Genomic DNA, 21,858 nt, shown 5'->3' with positions numbered 1-21,858 from the left:
TCTGCCCAGGTCGTAACAATTAAATGTGTCAAGATAAGGAAAAAGTACAAAGTAATAAAACAAGGACCCCTGGGTCATTCGGTTTGTTCTGTTTGTACAGATTTAGTCATTAGAAATGGGCAAAGATACATTCATGACCTCAACATACACTGTGCAAAAGATCTCTTCACTAAATGCACAGTTTAGGAACAGGCGTAGGCCATTCAGCCCATTGAGCCTGCTCCACCATTCAGTATGATCATGGTCGATCATCCACTTCAATGCCTTTTTCCCCACACTATCCCCATATCCCTTTATGTCATCGGTATTTAGAAATCTATCAATCTCTGCTTTAAACATATTCAATGACTGAGCTTCCACAGCCCTCTGGGGTACAGTTTCTTTTAATTCACTTGTGTGTATTTAGGACAAATTATTGAACATACGAATTAGGAGCAGAAGTAGGCCATTTGGCCCCTCTAGCCTGCTCTGTCATTCAATAAGATCATGGCTGATCTGTTAGTGTCTCAAATTCCACACTCCTATCTACCCCCAAAAACCTTTGATGCCCTTGCCTAACAAGAATCTATCTACCCCAGCCTTAAAATTATTCAATGACACTGCCTCCACCACTTTCTGAGGCAGAGTTCCAAAGTTGCAAAACCCTCAGAAAAAATTTCTCCTCATCTCTGTCTGAAAATAACTGGGGGAGGGAATTGGTAAAAACTTGAAATACATAAATGTGGCTAAACATGCAGCTTGGAACATCAACAAAGATTTATAAATCAGCCACACTATTTGAACCACAGGGGAGTTCTCCCTGGTGTCCTCACCAATATTTATTCCTCAATCAACATCACTAAAAACAGATTATTTGGTCATTATCGTATTGCTCTTTGTGGGATCTTGCTATGCGCAAATTGGCTGCTGTGTTTCCTGCGTTACAACAGTGACGACACTTCACTGTAAAGCACGTTGGCATGTCCTGAGGTTGTGAAAGGTGCTATAGAAATGCAAGTCTTTCTTACAATTTTTCTAGAAGTACTGAGCAAAGGAATGTTTGATAAATACATTAACCACTTAGTGACCAGAACAATTATTCTTCACCCCCACTACCCGGCCTCCCATAGTTAGCACTGTCATCTGAAATCTTTCATGGTTTATCACTTTCTAAACTGACCTTTTATATTTACATATATTACATTTTCAGTCTTGTAGATGTCCTCTTGTTCTGCTAAGTACCCTGGAGTGGGAAAGTGTGGAGAAGTTGAGCATTTTTGCAGATAGTATTGGGCAGAAAGTAGTCTCGCTTGCAGCCCTAGCTTTGCTAGGAAAATAGGAACAGAAATAAGCATTCAGCCCCTCAGGCCTGCTCCACCATTCAATTAGATCATGGCTGAACTGCACCCCAACTCCATTTTTCTGCCTTTGCTCTGCATTTGGTCCACCTTCATTGTGGAAGGCTACAGAAGTGTGCCCCCCTTCATCTCCCCCTCAAAGATGACAGACCTGTGGGGAAATCTGGACTCTCAAGATGTGGGATCATTTAGGAAAAAAACACAGGTCTTCATTTGCTGATTTGGAAATCAGGTACAGGATGTCACTGAAGAGGATTCTGTTGTAATATGTGTACTACTCCCATGGAACAATATCCCACTGCATGTTGCAAGACCCTGTGCAATCAAATGTATTCATCTTGTAGTTTTCCATTTGTTTCATTGCCCCATCGCTGTTGCTGCTGTGCACCCTGTCCAGTTGAACACGACCGTTACCAGAGGCAAACCACTGCAGGATGAGAAAGGCTGAATCACTGATAGATAAGATGGTTAATAGCACATACACTCCTTATTAAGAGCTTTATTTCGAGCTCTCTAAATATCCTTTAGACCTTAATCTTTCCCTGTTGATCCGGCTCACATCTTACTGCACCCCCCCCCCCCCCCCCAACCCCACCCGATCGATCTCCGATTTCCTGAAATTCGACCAGCCCAATGTTTCTTTGTGCCCTCACCTTTAAGAAAGTCACCAGTATGATTTTGACTCTTTAAATTTAGCTGCCTGTAACTGAAAGCAGGGTAACGCTATATCCCTATCACAAACTGTGAGCGGCTCGCCAAATATTTGCATTCTCGCTGTATTAAACAGAGTTGGAGGGATTTCCCTGTTTGATGTTGCCACTTCCCAATCTCGTTACTGGGGTTGGGGGGGAGGCGGGATCAACCGTTTCTAAACTTTTAAAAGTGAAAACATTTCTTATAAAACATGAATAATAACCAAGTCTGGGTGAAATTGGAAATCATTCAGGTAGAAGTGCTATCGTTTAAATATATTTATTATTTACCAGAAGTTTAACGCAGGCCTGCCAACCTTTACTCCATGAGTTTTCTTGTACTTTAGGAGTTCTGCCTGTTGCCTTGTGTCATCTCTGGGAAAATATGCAGATTTGCTGTTCACAAATTACTTTTATTTTGGCCTGAAAGTTGTCTTAGCCCCCTAACTCCCAAAACAATAATTTTCATAGAGTCATTTGTGGCACAGGAGGGCGTTCAGCCCATTGAGTCCATGTCGGCTCTCCATGGAGCTACTCAGTCAGTCCCACTCTCCTGCTCGATCCCTGTAGCCCTGCAAGTCTATTTCCTTCAAGTGGCCATCCAATTTCCTTTTGAAGTTATTGATTGTTTCTGCTTCCACCACTCTTGTGGGCAGTGAGTTCCAGGTCATTACCGCCCGCAGCGTAAAAAAGTTCTTCCTCATATTGCCCCTGCATCTCTCGCCCAAAACCTTCAATCTGTGTCCCCTAATCCTAGTACCATTTATTAATGAGAACAGTTTTTCCTTGTCTAATTTATCTAAGTCGGTCATAATCTTGTACATTTCTATTAAATCTTCCCTCAATCGCCCTTGTTCAAAGAACAACCCCAGCTTTTCCAACCTAGTAACTAAAATCCCCCATCCCTGGGATTATTCTGATAAATCTCCTCTGCACCCTGTTTTGCAAGTTGGCAGATCTTTTAGCCTTAAATTTTAAAAAAAACAGAAAATGCAGACTTTACATGTTTTTTTTCTGCGATTTCCAATTCCAATATACATTTCCTTGACCCTATTCCTCTTGCTCAGAGGTCACGACTTAGCCCCTGACCTCTTGCTGGGATTCCTTTAGTGTCTGTTTAAATATCTGAACAAGTTATTCGGATCAACCAAACCTGTTTGACACTTCTGATTGGCTTGACGAGTTTTTAAATACACATGTTCAGCTCCCGATTGGCCGAGCATGCTGTCAGTCAGGGGGCCTTTCCCTGCCGCCAAACTTGGTTGAGCAGCCAATGTTGTCGCAATATAAAACCATCAGAATGAAGGAGAGGATGATTGTATTGCTTTATTTACAGAATGACTGCAATATCATTACTCCGACAGGTGGCCAACCGATTCCCTGTGTATTGCAGGTACGTTGCAGAGATGGTGAGATCTACCCTATCCAAGAAACAGAAGAAAAAAAGCTTGAGAACTGTGGCTGAGATGCCGGGTCCTAGCGCTGTACGGTTTGCGTATGATCTCTTCTTTCATCAAGGGCTGGCCAGATTACATGAGCTGCAGGTAAGGACAACGTGTGAAATTTTGCTGTAAGACATTTTTAAATCTGGAATCTGCTTGTAGATCCAGGACTTGACAGTCGTACTATGAATATTGGAATTTGGATGGAGAGATATAAAGGATGAAAATTCCTGTTTATGACTCCAGCCCCTCTTTTAAAAAGTTGAATAGAGGCAGAAATTCGACTCAATCAACGGTAGTAATCTCAGTTTTTTGTAACTTTACAGTGCATTTTGAAAAAATGTTTTCATTAATGTCTATTTATTTTAATAATGGTGAAATCTTTTAAGAAAGATGTATTTGAATATCTATCATTATAGTTTGCTGATACAGACTTTTTAAAAATGTCCCTAAGTGACTGAATTTAAGTGCCTTTCTGTGGATAATTTCACCAACTTCAAACATGATATTGCAGTCTTGGCTGAGATGCCAGGTCATAGTGCTACATTTCACAAGGAAATAGCAGTCTATTCCCTAATAGTGGTCAACTAAGCCTAACAGTCACAGCGCTCATAGAATCATATAGTACAGAAGGCTATTCAGCCCATCATGCCTGTGCTGGCTCCTTTTAAAGAGCTGTTCAATTAGTCCCACCACCCTGCTGTTTCCCCGTAACCCTGCAAATATTTCCTTTTTCAAGTATTTATCCAATTCCCCCTTTTGAAAGTTACTATTGAATCTGCTTCCACAGCCCTTTCAGGCAGCGCGTTCCAGATCACAACAACTCGCTGCGTAAAAAATAAATTCTCATCTCCCTTCTGGGTTTTTTTTGCCAATTGTGTTAAGTCTGTGTCCTCTGGTTACTAACCTTCCTGCCAGTGGAAACAGTTTCTCCGTAACTATCAAAACACCTCATAATTTTTAAATATGCAAGTAACTTGTTGTGTGAATTGCTTTGAGATGTTTTTGTGACCTAATAAGGTGCTATATAAGTGCAAGTCTTTTGTACTCTTGTATATGATTGTACTGGCTCCCTGTGTGTGATTTCATTGCCTTCCTGTGTCTGATTCTATGAATGTGGATGAAGTGGAGCTGATCTCACCATCTCTTATGCAAGTGACTCAGTGATTATGATCTTACCCAGGAGTACAGGATCTCTCATTGTACAAAGTTAAATGAAAGCTGAACTATAATTTACACAGGAAAGGTCTTTTCTAAATTTAAAAGTAAAGTTGTCAAGCACATAATGCAAATCACATTGTTGCATCACTTGCCTGTAAGACTGTGGCAAATGGGGGATAGTTCTTTTCTATTGCTTCTGTGTCGTCAGACTGCTTGTCCGACATCCAGTCTGACATTTTCTCCAATTAAACATTGGGAAGACCAAAGCCATTGTCTTCAGCCCCTGCCACACACTCCATTCCCTTGCCACCAATTCAATCCTGCTCCCTTGTAACTGTCTCAGGGAAAATCAGGCTCTTTGCAATCTTGGTGTGTCAGCTGTGGGTAATACACTCACCTGAGTCACAAGGTTGTGGGTTCAAGTCCCACTCCAGATACGGGAGCACAAAATCTGCGCTAACACTCCAGTGCAGTACTAAGGGAGCGCCACACTGTCAGAGTTGCCGTCTCTCGGTTGAGGCGTTAACCAATTCTCTCACCCTCTCACCCCCTACTATGGCTCTCGGTTGCAAAAGATCCCATGGCACTATATCAAAAAGGAGCAGAGGAGTTCTCCCTGGTGTCCTGGCCAATATTTATCCCTCAACCAACATCATTAAAAACATAGTTAACGTTTCAGGTCTATAGTCATCTGATGAAAGATCATAGACCTGAAACATTAACTCTGCTTTTCTATCCACCAATGCTGCCTGACCTGCTGACTATTTCCAGCACTTTCTGTTTTTATTTCAGATTTCCAGCATCTGCAGTATTTTGCTATCATTAAAAACATATGTGGTCATTTATCACATTGCTGTTTGTGGGACCTTGCTGTGCACAAATTGGCTGCTGCATTTCCTACATTACAATGACTACACTTCAAAAGTACTTCATTGGCTGTAAAGCACCTTTGGCTGTCCTGAGGTAGTAACAGGTGCTATATAAATGCAAGTCTTTCTTGGTCTTCCATTGGACTCTGAGCTGAGCTGCTGACCCCATACCCTCTCTATCACAAAAACTGGCTACTTTCACCTCTGTAACAACGTCTGTCCCCACCCCTGCCTCAGTCCATCTGCTGTTGAAAACCTTATCAATACTTTTGTTACCTCCATACTCAACCACTCCAATGCACTCCTGGCTGCCACCCTCCATAAACTTCAGCTCATCCAAAGCTCTGCTGCCTGCATCCTAACCTTAAAGTTAAATAGTAAAAGCCTATTTAAAGTTATGCCCCGTTGTTCTGTATTCTCCCACCAAAGAAAACAGTTTCTATCTGACCTATTAGATCCTTTCATCATTTTTAACACCTCAGTTTGATCATCCTTCAATCTTCTAAATTCAAGGAAACAGAAGCTTTTTTAAATTTGTTCTTGGGTTGTGAGCATTGTTGGCAAGGCCATGATTTATTGCCCATCCCTAATTGCCCTTGAACAGGTGGTGGTGAGCCACCTACAATTGAATGGCTTGCTAGGCAATTTCAGAGGGCAGTTAAAAGTCAACAACATTGCTGTGGGTTTGGAGTCACATGTCAGCCAGACCAGGTAAGGGCAGCAGACTTCCTTCCCTGAAGGACATTAGTGAACCAGATTGGTTTTTACGACAATCTGGTAGTTTCATGATCATTAGTAGCAAGACGAGCATTTTACAGGGAGTCAAGGGTTATGGGGTTCAGGCAGGAAAGTGGAGTTAAGGCCACAATAAGATCAGCCATGATCTTATTGAATGATGGAGCAGGCTCGAGGGGGCGAATAGCCTACTCCTGCTCCTTTTACTTATGATCTTATGAACCTGCACCATCCCATTCACCCATCGACCCTATGCTTGCTGACCTACAATAGCTCTCGGACCAGCAACACCTCGAATTTAAAATTCTCATCCTCGTGTTCAAATCCCTCCATAGCCTCAACCCCTCCCTATCTCAGTAACCTTCTCCTGCCCTACAACCCTCTGAGATCTCTGTGTTCCTCCAATTCTGGCCTCTCACACATCCCCCTGATTTCCATCGTTCCACCATTGGTGGCCGTGCCTTCAGCTGCCTGGGCCCTAAGCTCTGGAATTCCCTCCCTGAACCTCTCTGCCTCGCTATCCTACCTCTTTGACCAAGCATTTGGTTCTACTGTCTCCTTATGCATCAAACTTTGTCTGAAAATGTTCTGTGAAGTGCCTTGGGACGTACTTCTAGGTTAAAAAGGCGCAATATAAATGTAAGTTGTTGTTTCACTAAAGCTAAACAGTGTATAACGAGGCTAAGCTTGGAGAGTCCCTGGCCTGTTTAACATGATGGATAAGGCCACTGCTACCCATGCTGAAGGAACAGAGCTCTGTGTAGGTGTGTAATCCACAATATAAATCCAGTGTTGCCCTGCTCTGCTTCATGTTCTATAAATGTCAGTCTTCGGGCCATCGTGCTGTATAACTGATGTCTTGGAATCGCTGTAATTGTTTGTCTTTACAGGATGGAGAATTAGAATTCCTTGCAATAAATAAGAACATTGGGGGTTTATTTTTGAGCCGGAGTTGTACCTGTACAAATGTTTGACCTGCTTGTGTTAAATTCCTCTTCAAATGCCTACATCAGAATAGTATACAGAAGGATCTAGGATGTCCACACTTAGTATTTTTGTGAGAACAATGCTAGTTGGAAAATATACCCTTTAATGTGTAAAATCAATCCTCCAATTATTCTGTCACGAATGCCCTAGCAAACTACCCTTCAATCTCTTATTTTAAGCAACACTATGTTCCTTCCCTTATCTTTTGAGTAAATAAAATCCACAATCTTTACCCCTTAACACCCCCTCTCAACAGACAGCAGTCCAGTTCCTTTTTTAAAGACGTCAGTTGACCCCAAGTCAGCTGCTTACACTGGGAATCTATTCCACATGGCCACTGCTCTGTAAGGCTGGGAGCTGCTCCTAATGCAATGAACCCTGCTGTGGTGTTGAAGTCAGTTTGTTTTGTGGCCCTTTTGAAATGACTCAGTCTTCAAAATCCTCCAACTTTTATTGAACTAGGAACTGAAGGGTTAAAAGATTGAACTAACAATGTCTTCAGCCACTTTATGTTCTTGCTTGTTAGCTAGAGGGAAGGGCTAAGTATGGCCCTATGTGGAAGGCACGTTTCGGGTCTATCCTGACCGTACACATTGCAGATCCAGCACTAATAGAACAAGTCTTGCGACAGGAAGGGAAGCATCCAATCCGTTCTGATTTATCATCTTGGAAAGATTACAGACAATACAGAGGACACGCTTACGGGCTCCTCACTGCGTGAGTAGAACCAAATCAACTTTGAGGTTACAGCTGACTTAAAAGAAACTTGTGTGTGTACATTTTTATGTGAAACAGCCACTGAATACGACTGAGAGCTGGAGAATGTAGTTCGTGATCTGCTTGGGTGAGGTGTTAAACCAAAGTCCTGAATGCCTATCCCATTGGTTCAGATTTCTCGGCACAAAATTTGAAGAAGAGCAGGGAGTTCTCCTGGTATCCTGACCAACATTCCTTATTGAACAGACACCACCACTAATCCCTCGTGTGGGTTGTGGGATCTTGCTGTGCGCAAAATGGCTCCTGCATTGGCCTACATAATGGTCACTATAGTTCAAAGTAATTCCTTGTTTGTTCCAACAGAAAACCAACAACCGATTTACTTCAGAAAAGAATGATCTGCCAACAGTCAGAAAAACAGCCACCACTCGTGAGGGGGGAGAGACCAAAACTAGGGGGCCATCAATATAAGACAGTCACCAATAAATTCAATAAGAGAATTCAGGAGAAACTTCTTAACCCAGAGTGGTGAGAATGTGGAACTCGCTACCACAGGGAGTGATTGAGGCAAATGGCGTAGATGCATTTAAGATGGAAGCTGGATAAACAGATGAGGGTGAAAGGAATAGATTGATATGCTGACAGGGTGAGATGAGGCTCATGTGGCATGGACCCAGTGGGCCGAATGGCCTGTTTCTGTGCTGTAAATATTTTGTAATAAGCTTTTCTCCAAAACTATTTGAAACAAACCATTCAAAAAAATGTCAGTTTCACATCAGGATCTTGAGCTGAAACTGACCAAATCTTTCACTGATCTTATCACCAGAAGAATGAAGGGTGAAGATTGCAGACACTTTTTCCACAGAGGATGTTATTAGAACATGGAATGCTTTACCACAAGAGGCAGAGACTACAGGGTAAATTGGCCAATCTCACCCTCCCTTCAGGGAGTTCGGCTCAAAGGGAAAAGAGGTCAGATAATTGATGCCACCATATTGTAGTCCCATCTCCAATGCCTGCTCCCTTTTAGTATAGCTTCCTACTGAGAGCCCAGCATCAGTGAATTTGCCTTTCGAGATGAGGTGTTAAACCAAGACCCCATTGGCTTTGTCAGGTGGGTGTAAAAGATCCCACGGCCACTATTTTAAAGAAGAGCAGGGGGAATTCTCCCCAGTGTCCTGGGGCCAATTTTTATCCTTCAAGCAACATCGCTAAAACAGATGATCTGGTTATTATCATATTGCTGTTTGTGGGATCTTGCTGTGCATGTATTGGCTGCTGTATTTCCTACATTACAACAGTGATTGCACTTCAAAAGTACTTCATTGGCTGTAAAGCACTTTGGGACATCCTGAGGCTGTGAAAGGCGCTATAGAAATGCAAGTCCTTTCTTTTTCTTTCCTGTCATAACATCACTCTAAAGTGAATTAGATAGGTATTTTTAAAGGATGAATATAAAAAAATGCAGTAAAAGACCAGGAAAATGGAATTAGATTAGAGAGGCCCATTTGAAAAGCTAACGCCAGCATAGGAGGCATGAGTCAAGTGGCCTCTCTCCTGTTGACCTGACTGTATTGGAACTGTCAGTGGCCCCTTACCCTGCAAAAGATAATGATGGTTAATGTATATAAAGCACCTTGTGGCCCTCTGGCCTTGTGACCTTGTGAGCAGCGAGCTGTTGCTCATTGCTGTTATTTCTGGTGTGTTATGGGGATTTCTTTCTTGCAGGGAGGGAGAGGAGTGGCAGAAGCTGCGCAGCACACTCAGCAAACACATGCTGAAACCAAAGGAAGTGGAGGCGTACAGTGGTGTCCTCAATGAGGTCGTCACTGACCTGATCTTTAGGCTCCGGCACCAACAGACCAAGAATGACCATGTCCTGGTGAAGGACCTGGCAGGAGAGTTCTACAAGTTTGGATTAGAAGGTGAGGTTTGCAAATGGAAAGAGGGCCAAAAGACAGAAGGAAGGAAATCCCCCAACATATACTTATGTCCTTGAGTTGATTTCCTATCCAACCTGACTCTCGGGGTAAATTTTCACCCAACATACCAGGCGGGAAGCCTACAGGATCGGGTGGAACATGGGTTTTACACCCCGGCCAATATTGTTCTCCATAACTTCACTGAAGAATAAAATCTGGGCAGAGTATAAAACCAGCCTATCCTGTGGGCTTCCTGCCAAGTGTTGGGTTATAATTTCCCCCACAGAGAATCCTGTTCATCCTGATAATAACCAGGTGTTCTAGTCAAAGGCCCCCTTCTTGTGAATTGTAGAACTTGAGCTTTGAAATGAAAATCGATGAGTGATGTCCAGTTACACCTCCCGTGTAACAATATCACTAAAACCCCCTCAACCAATATTACTAAAACTGATATAAAAACAAGAAATGCTGGAACCACTCAGCCGGTCTGGCAGCATCTGTGGAAAGATTTTTGATTTAGAGATACAGCACTGAAACAGGTCCTTCGGCCCACCGAGTCTGTGCCGACCATTAACCACCCATTTATACTAATCCTACACTAATCCCATATTCCTACCACATCCTCACCTGTCCCTATATTTCCCTACCACCTACCTATACTAGTGACAATTTATAATGGCCAATTTACCTACCAACCTGCAAGTCTTTTGGCTGTGGGAGGAAACCGGAGCACCCGGAGGAAACCCACGCAGACACAGGGAGAACTTGCAAACTCCACCCAGAATTGAACCTGGGTCGCTGGAGCTGTGAGGCTGCAGTGCTAATCACTGTGCCGCCCCAAGAGAAGCAGAGTTAACGTTTCGGGTCAGTGACCCTTCTTCGGAACTTTGCTTTTATCACTAAAACTGATGATCTGGTCATTATCACATGTAATAGGTTTAAGAAATGCAGAGACAGGGAAAGGGGGGAGGGGGGAAAGAACAAAAGGGAAGGTCTGTGATAGGTTGGAAGGCAGGAGAGATTACATGACAAAAGGGATGATGGTGCAAAGCAAAAGAGAGTGATAATGGGACAAGTAAAGAAACAAAAGATGGGTCTAGAAGAGGTGTAAATGAGAATAGCAGAATCATCACCAGCATCTAATCAATAGGAGCAGTGGTTATGATCTGAAATTGTTGAACTCCGTATTGAGTCTGGAAGGCTGTAAAGTGCTCAGTCAAAAGATGAGATGCTGTTCCTTAAGCTTACATTGAGCTTCATTGGAACAGTGTAGGAGACCGAGGACAGAGAGGTGAGAGTCAGAGTGGGGCAGAAAATTAAAATGACAAAATGTAAAGTTGGCCTGTGGATACCAAGAACCAATGGACCTAAGCAGGAGAGAGCATGGAGTTCACATTCCTGAAAGTGGAACAAAATCAAAGGACCTTCTGTCAGTTGTGGCTAAATAGAGACCCCAACACTAACAGAATAACGTGCTAAACCATTCACTCCCAAATAATACTGTGTGATGACTGAGGTAGTTTTTAATTTTCACAAGCAGTAATCTTTGTCCACGTCTGCTAATTCTTCCAGGTATCTCTTCAGTGCTCTTTGAGACACGGATTGGCTGCCTCAAGGCTGATGTTCCCAAAGAAACGGAAGATTTTATCCAGTCGATTAACACCATGTTTCAAATGACGCTCATCACCATGGCGATGCCAAAGTTTCTGCACAAAATCTACCCAGAACCCTGGCGGAAATTCATTGCCTGCTGGGATTACATGTTTGCTTTTGGTAAGTGAGATGCCTTGTTGATGTGGAGTGATGCCCTGTACAAGATGTTGAGGCTGAGGAAGTGGGGAGTGATGGAGGAGGAATGTTGTTCAGCTTTCACCACAAGGGGCAGAGACTGTAACATTACCTCTATTGCTACTATGACCTCTTTATAATTGGGAGTGGGAGGGCAGGGGAGCGGATGGCAGTCCCACAGCGGAAGGCACAAAGGTTGATGATTAAGCAGCTGTTAAAATCAAAGAATCATACAATATAACAGCACAGGAGGAGTCCATTCGGCCCATCGTGCCTGTGCCGGCTCTTTGAAAGATCTATCCAATTAGGCCCCACTCCCTTTGCTCTTTCTCCCACATCCCTGCAAATTTTTCCCCTTCCAGTATTTATCCAATTCCCCTTTTGAAAGTTACTATTGAATCTGCTTCCACCGCCCTTTCAGGCAGCGTGTTCCAGATCACAACAACTCGCTCCATGAAAAAAAACTCGTCTCCCCTGGTTCTTAAATCTTCAGCTGCAACAAAAAAAAAACAAGAAAAATCTAGTGCTGATACTCTGGTATTGAGTTTCCTGGTCCTGTTAGTCCCTCAGAATGAGAACTATAAGGTCCAGGTGAGGAGGGATCAGGCCTGGAAGTGACACCACCCTGCTACCGAGATCAGGCACTCGCTGTGCAGGGAATTTCTGTGTCAGGAGCAGTGATGTGTTGTGCTCCTCTAGGTTGCTGTTCCAATAGGGGTTAACTGCGGTTAGTGCTGGTCAGGGAAAGTGATGCTATGCCTGGTTTTATCCTTGAACTTACTTTGCAATTATTTTGCAGCTAAAGGACACATAGACCGAAGGATGGCTGAAATTCAACAGAAGTTAGCGAGAAGGGAACCAATCGAGGGGAAGTACCTGACCTACTTCCTGTCATCCCAGAATCTCCCCATGAGAACCATTTATGGCAACGTCACAGAGTTGTTACTCGCTGGTGTGGACACAGTAAGTGCTTGTCACCATTAGTTCTTGCGGTTTTCAGATCCTGTAAAATGCAGCAGGGGTAGTTTTAACCAAACTCACTGGGCAGGAAACTTGTGGGAGCCGGAGCAACACTCGTTGTACACCCTACCAAATAATACTGTCCGTCAACATTAATGTTGGCAGGCTATTCCACCACAGAGGCATCACATCCAAGTCCAGTCCTGTTCTCTGCCAATGGTGACACACATACCCATTATCCAATGAGGGTCATTGGTAAATGGCTTCCCACACAGACTAAGGATATTTAAGGCATTTGCAACACCCTAGTTGAGAACTAACAGCAGAGACTGAGAGTTGACCGCCTTATCTGTATTGCTCAATACTACGCTAAGTGGTTGTTCTTCCCTTCAGTGCCAGTATTACGCTGATCCGTGTTCCCTCTCTTTCCTGTAGATTTCCAGCACAATGTCGTGGACACTATATGAGTTGTCCAGGCACCCAGACATTCAGGCAGCCCTGCACCGAGAAATAAAAGAGACAGTTGGAGACAAGCCCGTCCCCTCAGCCGCTGACGTAACAAAGATGCCCCTAATGAAAGCTGTTGTGAAGGAAGCACTGAGGTGAGGTTAAAGAGTGAGTGTTGCTATTCTGTAAATGTGGGTGTCTCTTTTATATGATCTTACCCATTGCAGCATCCAAGGATTTCTGTCTGGAAGACTGCAGCCACAAATTCCGACCTGAAAATTAATTGCAAAATTGTGTTTTATTTGTTTTTTAACGGAGTGAACAACTTATCAAAAATTAGTGGAGGTGGTCATCCAATGAGGAAGGGGTGGAGGGCCTGAAAGCTCACTGACCTTTCACCTGTAGAGAATGAGCTTGAATGTATCCTGGACTGACAGGATGGTAGCCTCCCCTCTCTGCTGGTCTTGAGGGCCTAGAGTGAAATAAGTTTGGGTCATCTCAATCCAAGCCCAGCAGATGTGAGCCCACCATTCAAACGTGTCCCTTTGACAAGCTGCTGGATTTTCAGACGAATGAGCTACAATCCAAGCTCTCAGCAGTAAGCGCTTCCTGACTGAAGCCTATTCAAATGAAAGGGCTTAGAAAAATTAGAAAAATTGGGTCAGCCCAAAGTGGGGGGTGGGTAGAGGCCTATGTGGAGTATAAACGCTGACATAGTCCAGTCATGCCGAATGGTCTGTTTCCGTGCTGTAAATTCAGCATTAAATTTCACAAAATTGGCAGTCTTACTCAGAGATTCTTCTCACCTTTCCCTTGATCTGTAATGAGCTCACAGACTTCCTACGTGTTGGGAGCTCCTCTAGAACTTTCACTTCTTTTTGGCATGATTGGTGTGGGAAATGGGCAAATGACCGTGGGGGCGTTGTTCTGAGGTTGGAACAGAGGCACATTGATGGCACAGAATAAAGGGAGCTGGATGTTTTGTTACCCAGCTGGGCAGTGCCTAATGCTGATGTTGATCGAAAGCAGAGAAAGTATTCAACTGCCAAGCAGGGACATCCATCATCAGAAACCTAAAACAGCAGTGAGAGAAATGACCATGAACATCAGGAATACACAAGAGAATTCTGATTGAGACATACATATTATATACCATTTTTCCATCTTCCAGGCTTTATCCTGTAATCCCGGGTAACGCTCGTGTGATTCCAGATAAAGATATCCAAATCGGAGAATACATCATTCCCCAAAAAGTAAGCGCGTAGAGATTTGTGATTTTTTTAAAAATCCAATGGGTGTGGGCATTCCTAACTGCCATGTGGGCGTTCCCAACTGCTGCATCCTTAAGCTTTGGAATTCCCTCCCTAAACCTCTCTGCCTCTCTCCCTATTGGATTCCCTATTGGATTTATTATATTTATGGCCCCTTAGTTTTGGACTCCTGCACAAGTGGAAACATCTTCTGTCTACCCTATTGAAACCCCTTCATAATCAAAAATGGGGCTTTTACCGTATCACATCCTTTATCAAGATCTCTAGTATGAATGTCAAATAATATATAAAATAGCGAATTAAATAAGATCACACAAGTGGTTCTTACACTGAGCAGCAAAATCAGTTTTAACCAACACCCTGAGGTGGCAGATCATTTTTTTTAAAAAAAGCTTCCATAAGCATCCAACAAATCGAGATTTGTTCTTTCATTAATCTTGAAGGTGTGACCTACCAGCCTGTCTGCACTTGATGTAGAGTGCATGGGAATACTCCTGCACCCTCCTGGTAGCCGTGTGTTCTGATAGCTGATCATTGTTCTGATGGTGCTCTGATGATTGTGAATGGTCTTCATTCTTCTATACAGACCCTGATTACTCTGTGTCACTATGCAACCTCACGAGACCAGGAGGTCTTCCCCAACCCTGATTGTTTTCAGCCCAAGCGATGGTTTCGCAAGGATGAGAATTTTCATCCCTATGCATCCATCCCATTTGGATTTGGGAAGCGGAGCTGCATTGGAAGAAGAATTGCAGAGTTAGAGATCTACCTGGCACTGGCTCGAGTAAGTTAGGGAATTTAAGCTCTGCTGGGTACAGTAGCAAATGGGTTTATTGTTTTATGGCCATGATACTTAGATGCACATGGAATAGTTGCAGCATTAGCCAACTCAGCAGTGCACATGTATGATCTGAACTGACTGCTGACTAGTTAACCATTTCTAGATGGTGGTTTTATCAATAACTAGGAACAGCAGGAGGCCATTCAGCCCCTTGAGGCTGCTCCACCATTCAGTCAGTTCATGGCTGATCTGGACCTATCTCAACTCCATTTTCCCACCTTTGCTCCATAACCCTTGGTACGTTACCGAACAAAAATCTATCCACCTCGGTCTTGACTGCTCCAATTGTCCACCAGCAACATCAGCTTTATTTTTGCGGGAGTAAGTTTCAGATTTTCACAACCCTCTCAGCGGGATTTTCGGGCCACACTGATGTTGGGAATGGAGGCAGTTGGGGCCTGAAAATACTGGTCGTGGTCAGCATGCTGGTTTCCTGATTCTGTTCCCGGCATTGCCCATTTTTGCCGACAGGTTCGGGACCAGCAGGGCTGCCTGTCCCCACGAGGCGGGCTGCCAATTAAGCTTATTTAAGATAAAAGCAGAAAGTGCTGGAAAAACTCAGCAGGTCTGGCAGCATCTGTGGAGAGAGAAGCAGAGTTAACGTTTCAGGTCTGTGACCCTTCATCAGAACTTCTGAAGAAGGGTCACTGACCTGAAACGTTAACTCTGCTTCTCTCTCCACAGATGCTGCCAGACCTGCTGAGTTTTTCCAGCACTTTCTGCTTTTATTTCAGATTTCCAGCATCTGCAGTATTTTGCTTTTATTATAGGCTTATGTAAGAGCCTTGTTAAGGGCAGTTAAGACGGCCACCAATTTTCCGATGAGATGGGGGGCAGTTCAATTGCCTGAAGGCCAGGCACCCAGCGTTAAGCCGGGGTGCCAGTGCTCCAGGCAGGCCTACAGGTCCTCCTTGCCTGCCTGGGTAGAGGAATTCACTCCCCGCCCCCCCCCCCCACCCCCCAAAATCCCCATCCCCCCTCAACCCCAGTGGTGGTCTGGCTGCTTTTTCTGTTTTTTAATTACATTTTTTAAAATGTTGCTGACAGGGCGCCTTCATGTTGCAGCACCCTCTCAATTACTTACCCTTTACTGTAGCCTGCTGCTCCTCTGAAACTGGAAGGCTTCTGATTGGCCCTCCAGCTTTGAGAGCCTGCCTACTGCCCTTAATTGGACAGGGGACCTGTCTCCATGCCAATTAAGGGGACACCCCGTTCAAAATCCCAATGAGTGACTGTTTCCTCCCAGGTGTGGGTTCAGGACCCGGAAACAGTCCCAGTTCCTGTTTCCCACACCCAAAGTAACAATTCAGCCCTTTGTGTGAAGAGGTACTTCCTAATTTCCCTCTTCGCCAGCCTGGCTCTAATTTTAAGATTATGCTGCTTTGTTTTGGATTCCCCCACCACAGGAAATAGGGTAGATAGGGAGAAACTATCAACTTCTTTTAATATTTGAAACATTTGATCAGATCACGCACAAACTTTGAAACTCGACCAAAAACACCTGGTACCCATAATTTAACCCTTTAAGCCCTGTTATCAGTCTGATGAATGTAATGTCCTCTGGTGGAATGTGTGTATAATTTCAATGATTTTTCTGCAGTGAAGAAGCATTTTCTGTGGTGGTGCATTTTACGTGTGTCTTTTGTTTTCAGATTCTGACCCACTTTGAGGTAAGACCAGAGTTTAAGGACAGCATCGTAAAACCAATGACTAGAACTCTGCTGGTGCCAGAGCAGTTGATCAATCTACAGTTTATTGACAGATGACCACATCCACTGTGAACACTTTGAACAGCATGATGAAAGAATGCAAGGCCTTTGATTCCAAACCTCTGAAGCTCCACAGGACTACTTTAGTAATTAAACTTCAGAAAAGAAACTTGCCAGAACAGGCTATATCTTACATCCAGAACTTTTGTTATTCTGGAGGAACGATGGGGAACTTTGAGTCGGCCACTGTCAAGTACTGCAGAGGCCATTGCTGCTTGTCTCGATGCTAAACCCATGAATATGACTGATGTGGCCCAACAGCTAGGCTTCTTTGAGGACCACGAGGCCTATCAGCTCTTGGTAAATGGAGGAAAGAGTAAGAATCGAATTTACACAGCACCTTACCACGTCTCGGAGAAATCTCAGGGCGTTTCGCATTCAACTATTTTGAAATGCTTTCTCATTTCCAGACAAAACCGCAATATCTCACGAATACCAAAGATACAGGGACAATATTTATTGTCTGAAATATGAAGGGCAGGCCAGGTGGAAAAGATTCGAGTTTATTTTGAGTCTAGTTTTAGTATTGGGTTACAGTCCTAAGGGCATTGATGCATTGGCAAGGAAATACATTTAGCTGATTTTTAATAAGCCCCTCTTGCTAGGTGGTGAAGTCCATACCTTTAGAGTGTTTGTACAGACAATTTAACTTGCAGCTCAGCATATTATACAATTTGTTGCAAATACGTTATTTACGATAATGAAAGCATTTTTTAAATACCACCCCCTCTCCCAATCCTGGTATATAGAAGAACTTGAATTCAGGGATTTACTAACTGCTGAGGTGGTGACCTTGAAAGAGCAGTGCCTGATACATTGCTTTGCCAGAAACTTTATTTGAAATCAAGAAGGTGAATAACACCACTGAATCTGTTGGTACAAATAGTTTTTTCTAAAGTTCCAGAAGTGATTTGTTACAGCAGTTCAACCAGTGGCTGAAACTTACTCCAACAGACAACCACGTCCCCCCGCACCCCCCACCCTGCCAAAATATGCTACCAATACCCATTTAATGTGAGTGTGAGGAACTTAGGAACATAGGAGCAGGAGTAGGCCATTCAGCCCATCAAACCTGCCCCGCCATTCAATACGATCATGGCTGATCATCCACTTCAATGTCTTTTTTTCCCACACTATCCTCATATCCCCTTATGTCATTGGTATTTAGAAATCTGTCAATCTCTGCTTCAAACATACTCAATGACTGAGCTTCCATAGCCCTCTGGGGTAGAGAATTCCAAAGATTCACAACCCTCTGAGTAAAGAAATTTCTCCTTATCTCTGTCCTAAGTGGCTTCCCTCTTATTTTGAAATTGTGTCCCCTGATTCGAGATTCCCCAACCAGGGGAAACATCTTAGCTGCATTTACCCTGTCTATCCCTTTAAGTATTTTGTAGGTTTCAATGAGATCACCTCTCATTCTTCGAAACTCTGGAGAATACAGGCCCAGTTTCCCCAAACTCTTTTCATAGGACAGTCCTGCCATCCTGGGAATATGTCTGGTGAACCTTCATTGCACTCCCTCCATGGCAATAATATCCTTCCTAAGGTAAGGGGACCAAAACTGCACACAGTACTCCAGGTGCGATCTAACCAAGGTTCTATACAATTGAAGCAAGACTTTGCTACTCCTGCACTCAAATCCTCTTGCGATAAAGGCTAACATACCATTAGCCTTCTTATTGCTTGCTGCACCTGCATGTTAGCTTTCAGTTACCTATTGACAAGGACACTTAGGTCCCTTTGTACATATACACTTTCTTATCTCTTACCATTGAAGAAATACTCTGCACGTCTATTCCTCCTACCAAAGTGGATAACCTCACATTTTTCCACATTATATTCCATCTGCCACATTCTTGCCCACTCATTAATTCTATTCAAATCCCCTTGAAGCTACTTTGCATCCTCCTCCTTCAATATTGGTGTGCTGACAACTGCCAATTCCATTCAAAACTGTGTATCATTCCTTTTTTAATTTAAGGTCTTAATTTATCTTTTAACATTTGGGGATTTCTATTCATTTTGCATCTAAGACACGAGTATCAGTCTGCACTGTGATAAATTGTGCATTTGTGTGACCATCAGTGTAACTATGTACATTATTTTGAAATGATGCTTTTTTTGGTTCAAGCATATTGCATTGATAATATGAATAAAAATGATTCAGAATTTAGATTTTTGAATCTTTGTCTGTTTGGAGTGAGATTATCCAGTTATGCATCAAAACTGATCCCCTTGTACCTTCCATTATCTGTTGCAGCCCAGACTGGGACACAGGTTAACACCAGTCGCTACATCCTCCCCCAAACCCACCAACAATATATAAATTCATAAACATGCACCACCCTCAGTACTTCTCCCGAGAGGCAGAGGAGCTTCACTCCGCTCTACTGTACGGTTCTCAAACTTTTCCATGTGGAAGACCCCCAGTAAATACTGACACAATCCCCGGAGACCCCCAGTAAATACTGACACAATCCCCGGAGACCCCCTGTAAATACTGACACACTCCCCGGAGACCCCCTGTAAATACTGACACAATCCCCGGAGACCCCCTGTAAATACTGACACACTCCCTGGAGACCCCCTGCAAATACTGACACACTCCCCGGAGACCCCCTGTAAATACTGACACAATCCCCGGAGACCCCCTGTAAATACTGACACACTCCCCGGAGACCCCCCTGTAAATACTGACACAATCCCCGGAGACCCCCTGTAAATACTGACACAATCCCCGGAGACCCCCTGTAAATACTGACACACTCCCCGGAGACCCCCTGCAAATACTGACACACTCCCCGGAGACCCCCCTGTAAATAATGAGGCACTCCCGGAGACCCCCTGCAAATACTGACACACTCCCCGGGGACCCCCTGTAAATACTGACACAATCCCCGGAGACCCCCTGCAAATACTGACACACTCCCCGGAGACCCCCCTGTAAATAATGAGGCACTCCCGGAGACCCCCTGTAAATACTGACACACTCCCCGGAGACCCCCCTGTAACTACTGACACAATCCCCGGAGACCCCCTGTAAATACTGACACAATCCCCGGAGACCCCCTGTAAATACTGACACACTCCCCGGAGACCCCCTGTAAATACTGACAAAATCCCCGGAGACCCCCTGTAAATACTGACACACTCCCCGGAGACCCCCTGTAAATACTGACACACTCCCCGGAGACCCCCTGTAAATACTGACACACTCCCCGGAGACCCCCTGCAAATACTGACACACTCCCCGAAGAACCCCTGTAAATACTGACAAATTCCCTGGAGACCCCCTGTAAATACTGACACAATCCCCGGAGACCCCCTGTAAATACTGACACAATCCCCGGAGACCCCCTGCAAATACTGACACACTCCCCGGGGACCCCCTGTAAATAATGAGGCACTCCCAGAGACCCCCTGTAAATACTGACACACTCCCCGGGGACCCCCTGTAAATACTGACACAATCCCCTGGGACCCCCTGTAAATAATGAGGCACTCCCGGGGACCCCCTGCAAATACTGACACACTCCCCGGGGACCCCCTGTAAATACTGACACACTTCCCGGAGACCCCCTGCAAATACTGACACACTCCCCGGAGACGCCCTGCAAATACTGACACACTCCCCGGGGACCCCCTGTAAATAATGAGGCACTCCCGGAGACCCCCTGTAAATACTGACACACTCCCCGGGGACGCCCTGTAAATACTGACACACTCCCCGGGGACGCCCTGCAAATACTGACACACTCCCCGGAGACGCCCTGCAAATACTGACACACTCCCCGGGGACCCCCTGTAAATAATGAGGCACTCCCGGAGACCCCCTGTAAATACTGACACACTCCCCGGGGACGCCCTGTAAATACTGACACACTCCCCGGAGTGCCCCTGTAAATACTGACAAATTCGCCAGAGAACCCCTGTAAATACTGACACACTCCTCGGAGACCCCCTGTAAATACTGACACACTCCGCGGAGACCCCCTGTCAATACTGACACATTCCCCGGGGACTCCCTGTAAATACTGACACACACCCCGGAGACCCTCTGTAAATACTGACACACTACCCGGAGACCCTCTGTAAATACTGACACATTCCCCGGAGACCCCCTGCAAATACTGACACACTCCCTGGCGATCCCCTGTAAACACTGACACGCTCCCCGGAGACCCCCTGTAAATACTGACACACTCCCCGGAGACCCCCTGTAAATACTGACACACTCCCCGGAGACCCCCTGCAAATACTGACACACTCCCCGAAGAACCCCTGTAAATACTGACAAATTCCCCGGAGACCCCCTGTAAATACTGACACACTCCCCGGGGACCCCCCTGTAAATACTGACACACTCCGCGGAGACCAACTGTAAATACTGACACACTGCCCGGGGACACCCTGTAAATACTGACACACTCCACGGAGACCCCCCGTAAATACTGACACACTTCCCGGAGACCCCCTGTAAATACTGACACACTACCCGGAGACCCTCTGTAAATACTGACACATTCCCCGGAGACCCCCTGTAAATACTGACACACTCCCCGGAGACCCCCTGCAAATACTGACACACTCCCCGAAGAACCCCTGTAAATACTGACAAATTCCCCGGAGACCCCCTGTAAATACTGACACACTCCCCGGGGACCCCCCTGTAAATACTGACATACTCCGCGGAGACCAACTGTAAATACTGACACACTGTCCGGGGACACCCTGTAAATACTGACACACTCCATGGAGACCCCCCGTAAATACTGACACACTTCCCGGAGAGCCCCTGTAAATACTGACACACTCCTCGGAGACCCTCTGTAAATACTGACACATTCCCCGGAGACCCCCTGTAAATACTGACAAATTCCCCGGAGACCCCCTGTAAATACTGACACACTCCGCGGA

General features: G+C 44.7%; 1 protein-coding gene across 2 annotated transcripts; it reads left to right on the top strand.

Annotated features, from left to right (window-relative positions):
• Nucleotides 1-3,299: 3,299 nt before the first annotated feature.
• On the top strand, nt 3,300-19,093 carry cyp27b1 (cytochrome P450, family 27, subfamily B, polypeptide 1). 2 transcript variants are annotated; one of them, XM_068024945.1, is made up of 9 exons: nt 3,300-3,573; nt 7,750-7,940; nt 9,669-9,865; nt 11,435-11,635; nt 12,450-12,613; nt 13,046-13,212; nt 14,229-14,310; nt 14,915-15,112; nt 16,822-19,093. In XM_068024945.1, the coding sequence occupies exons 1-9, from the start codon at nt 3,367-3,369 to the stop codon at nt 16,933-16,935; spliced, it is 1,521 nt and encodes a 506-aa protein (XP_067881046.1). In that variant the 5' UTR covers nt 3,300-3,366; the 3' UTR covers nt 16,936-19,093. The 2 variants fall into 2 exon arrangements, with proteins under 2 accessions (XP_067881046.1, XP_067881047.1); XM_068024946.1 differs by lacking the exon at nt 14,915-15,112 and having other exon boundaries at nt 16,822-19,092.
• Nucleotides 19,094-21,858: the final 2,765 nt, after the last annotated feature.

This window comes from Heterodontus francisci, chromosome X (assembly GCF_036365525.1).
Source record: "Heterodontus francisci isolate sHetFra1 chromosome X, sHetFra1.hap1, whole genome shotgun sequence".
NCBI classification, from domain to species: Eukaryota; Metazoa; Chordata; class Chondrichthyes; order Heterodontiformes; family Heterodontidae; genus Heterodontus; species Heterodontus francisci.
This window is presented reverse-complemented; position numbering and strand designations above follow the sequence as displayed.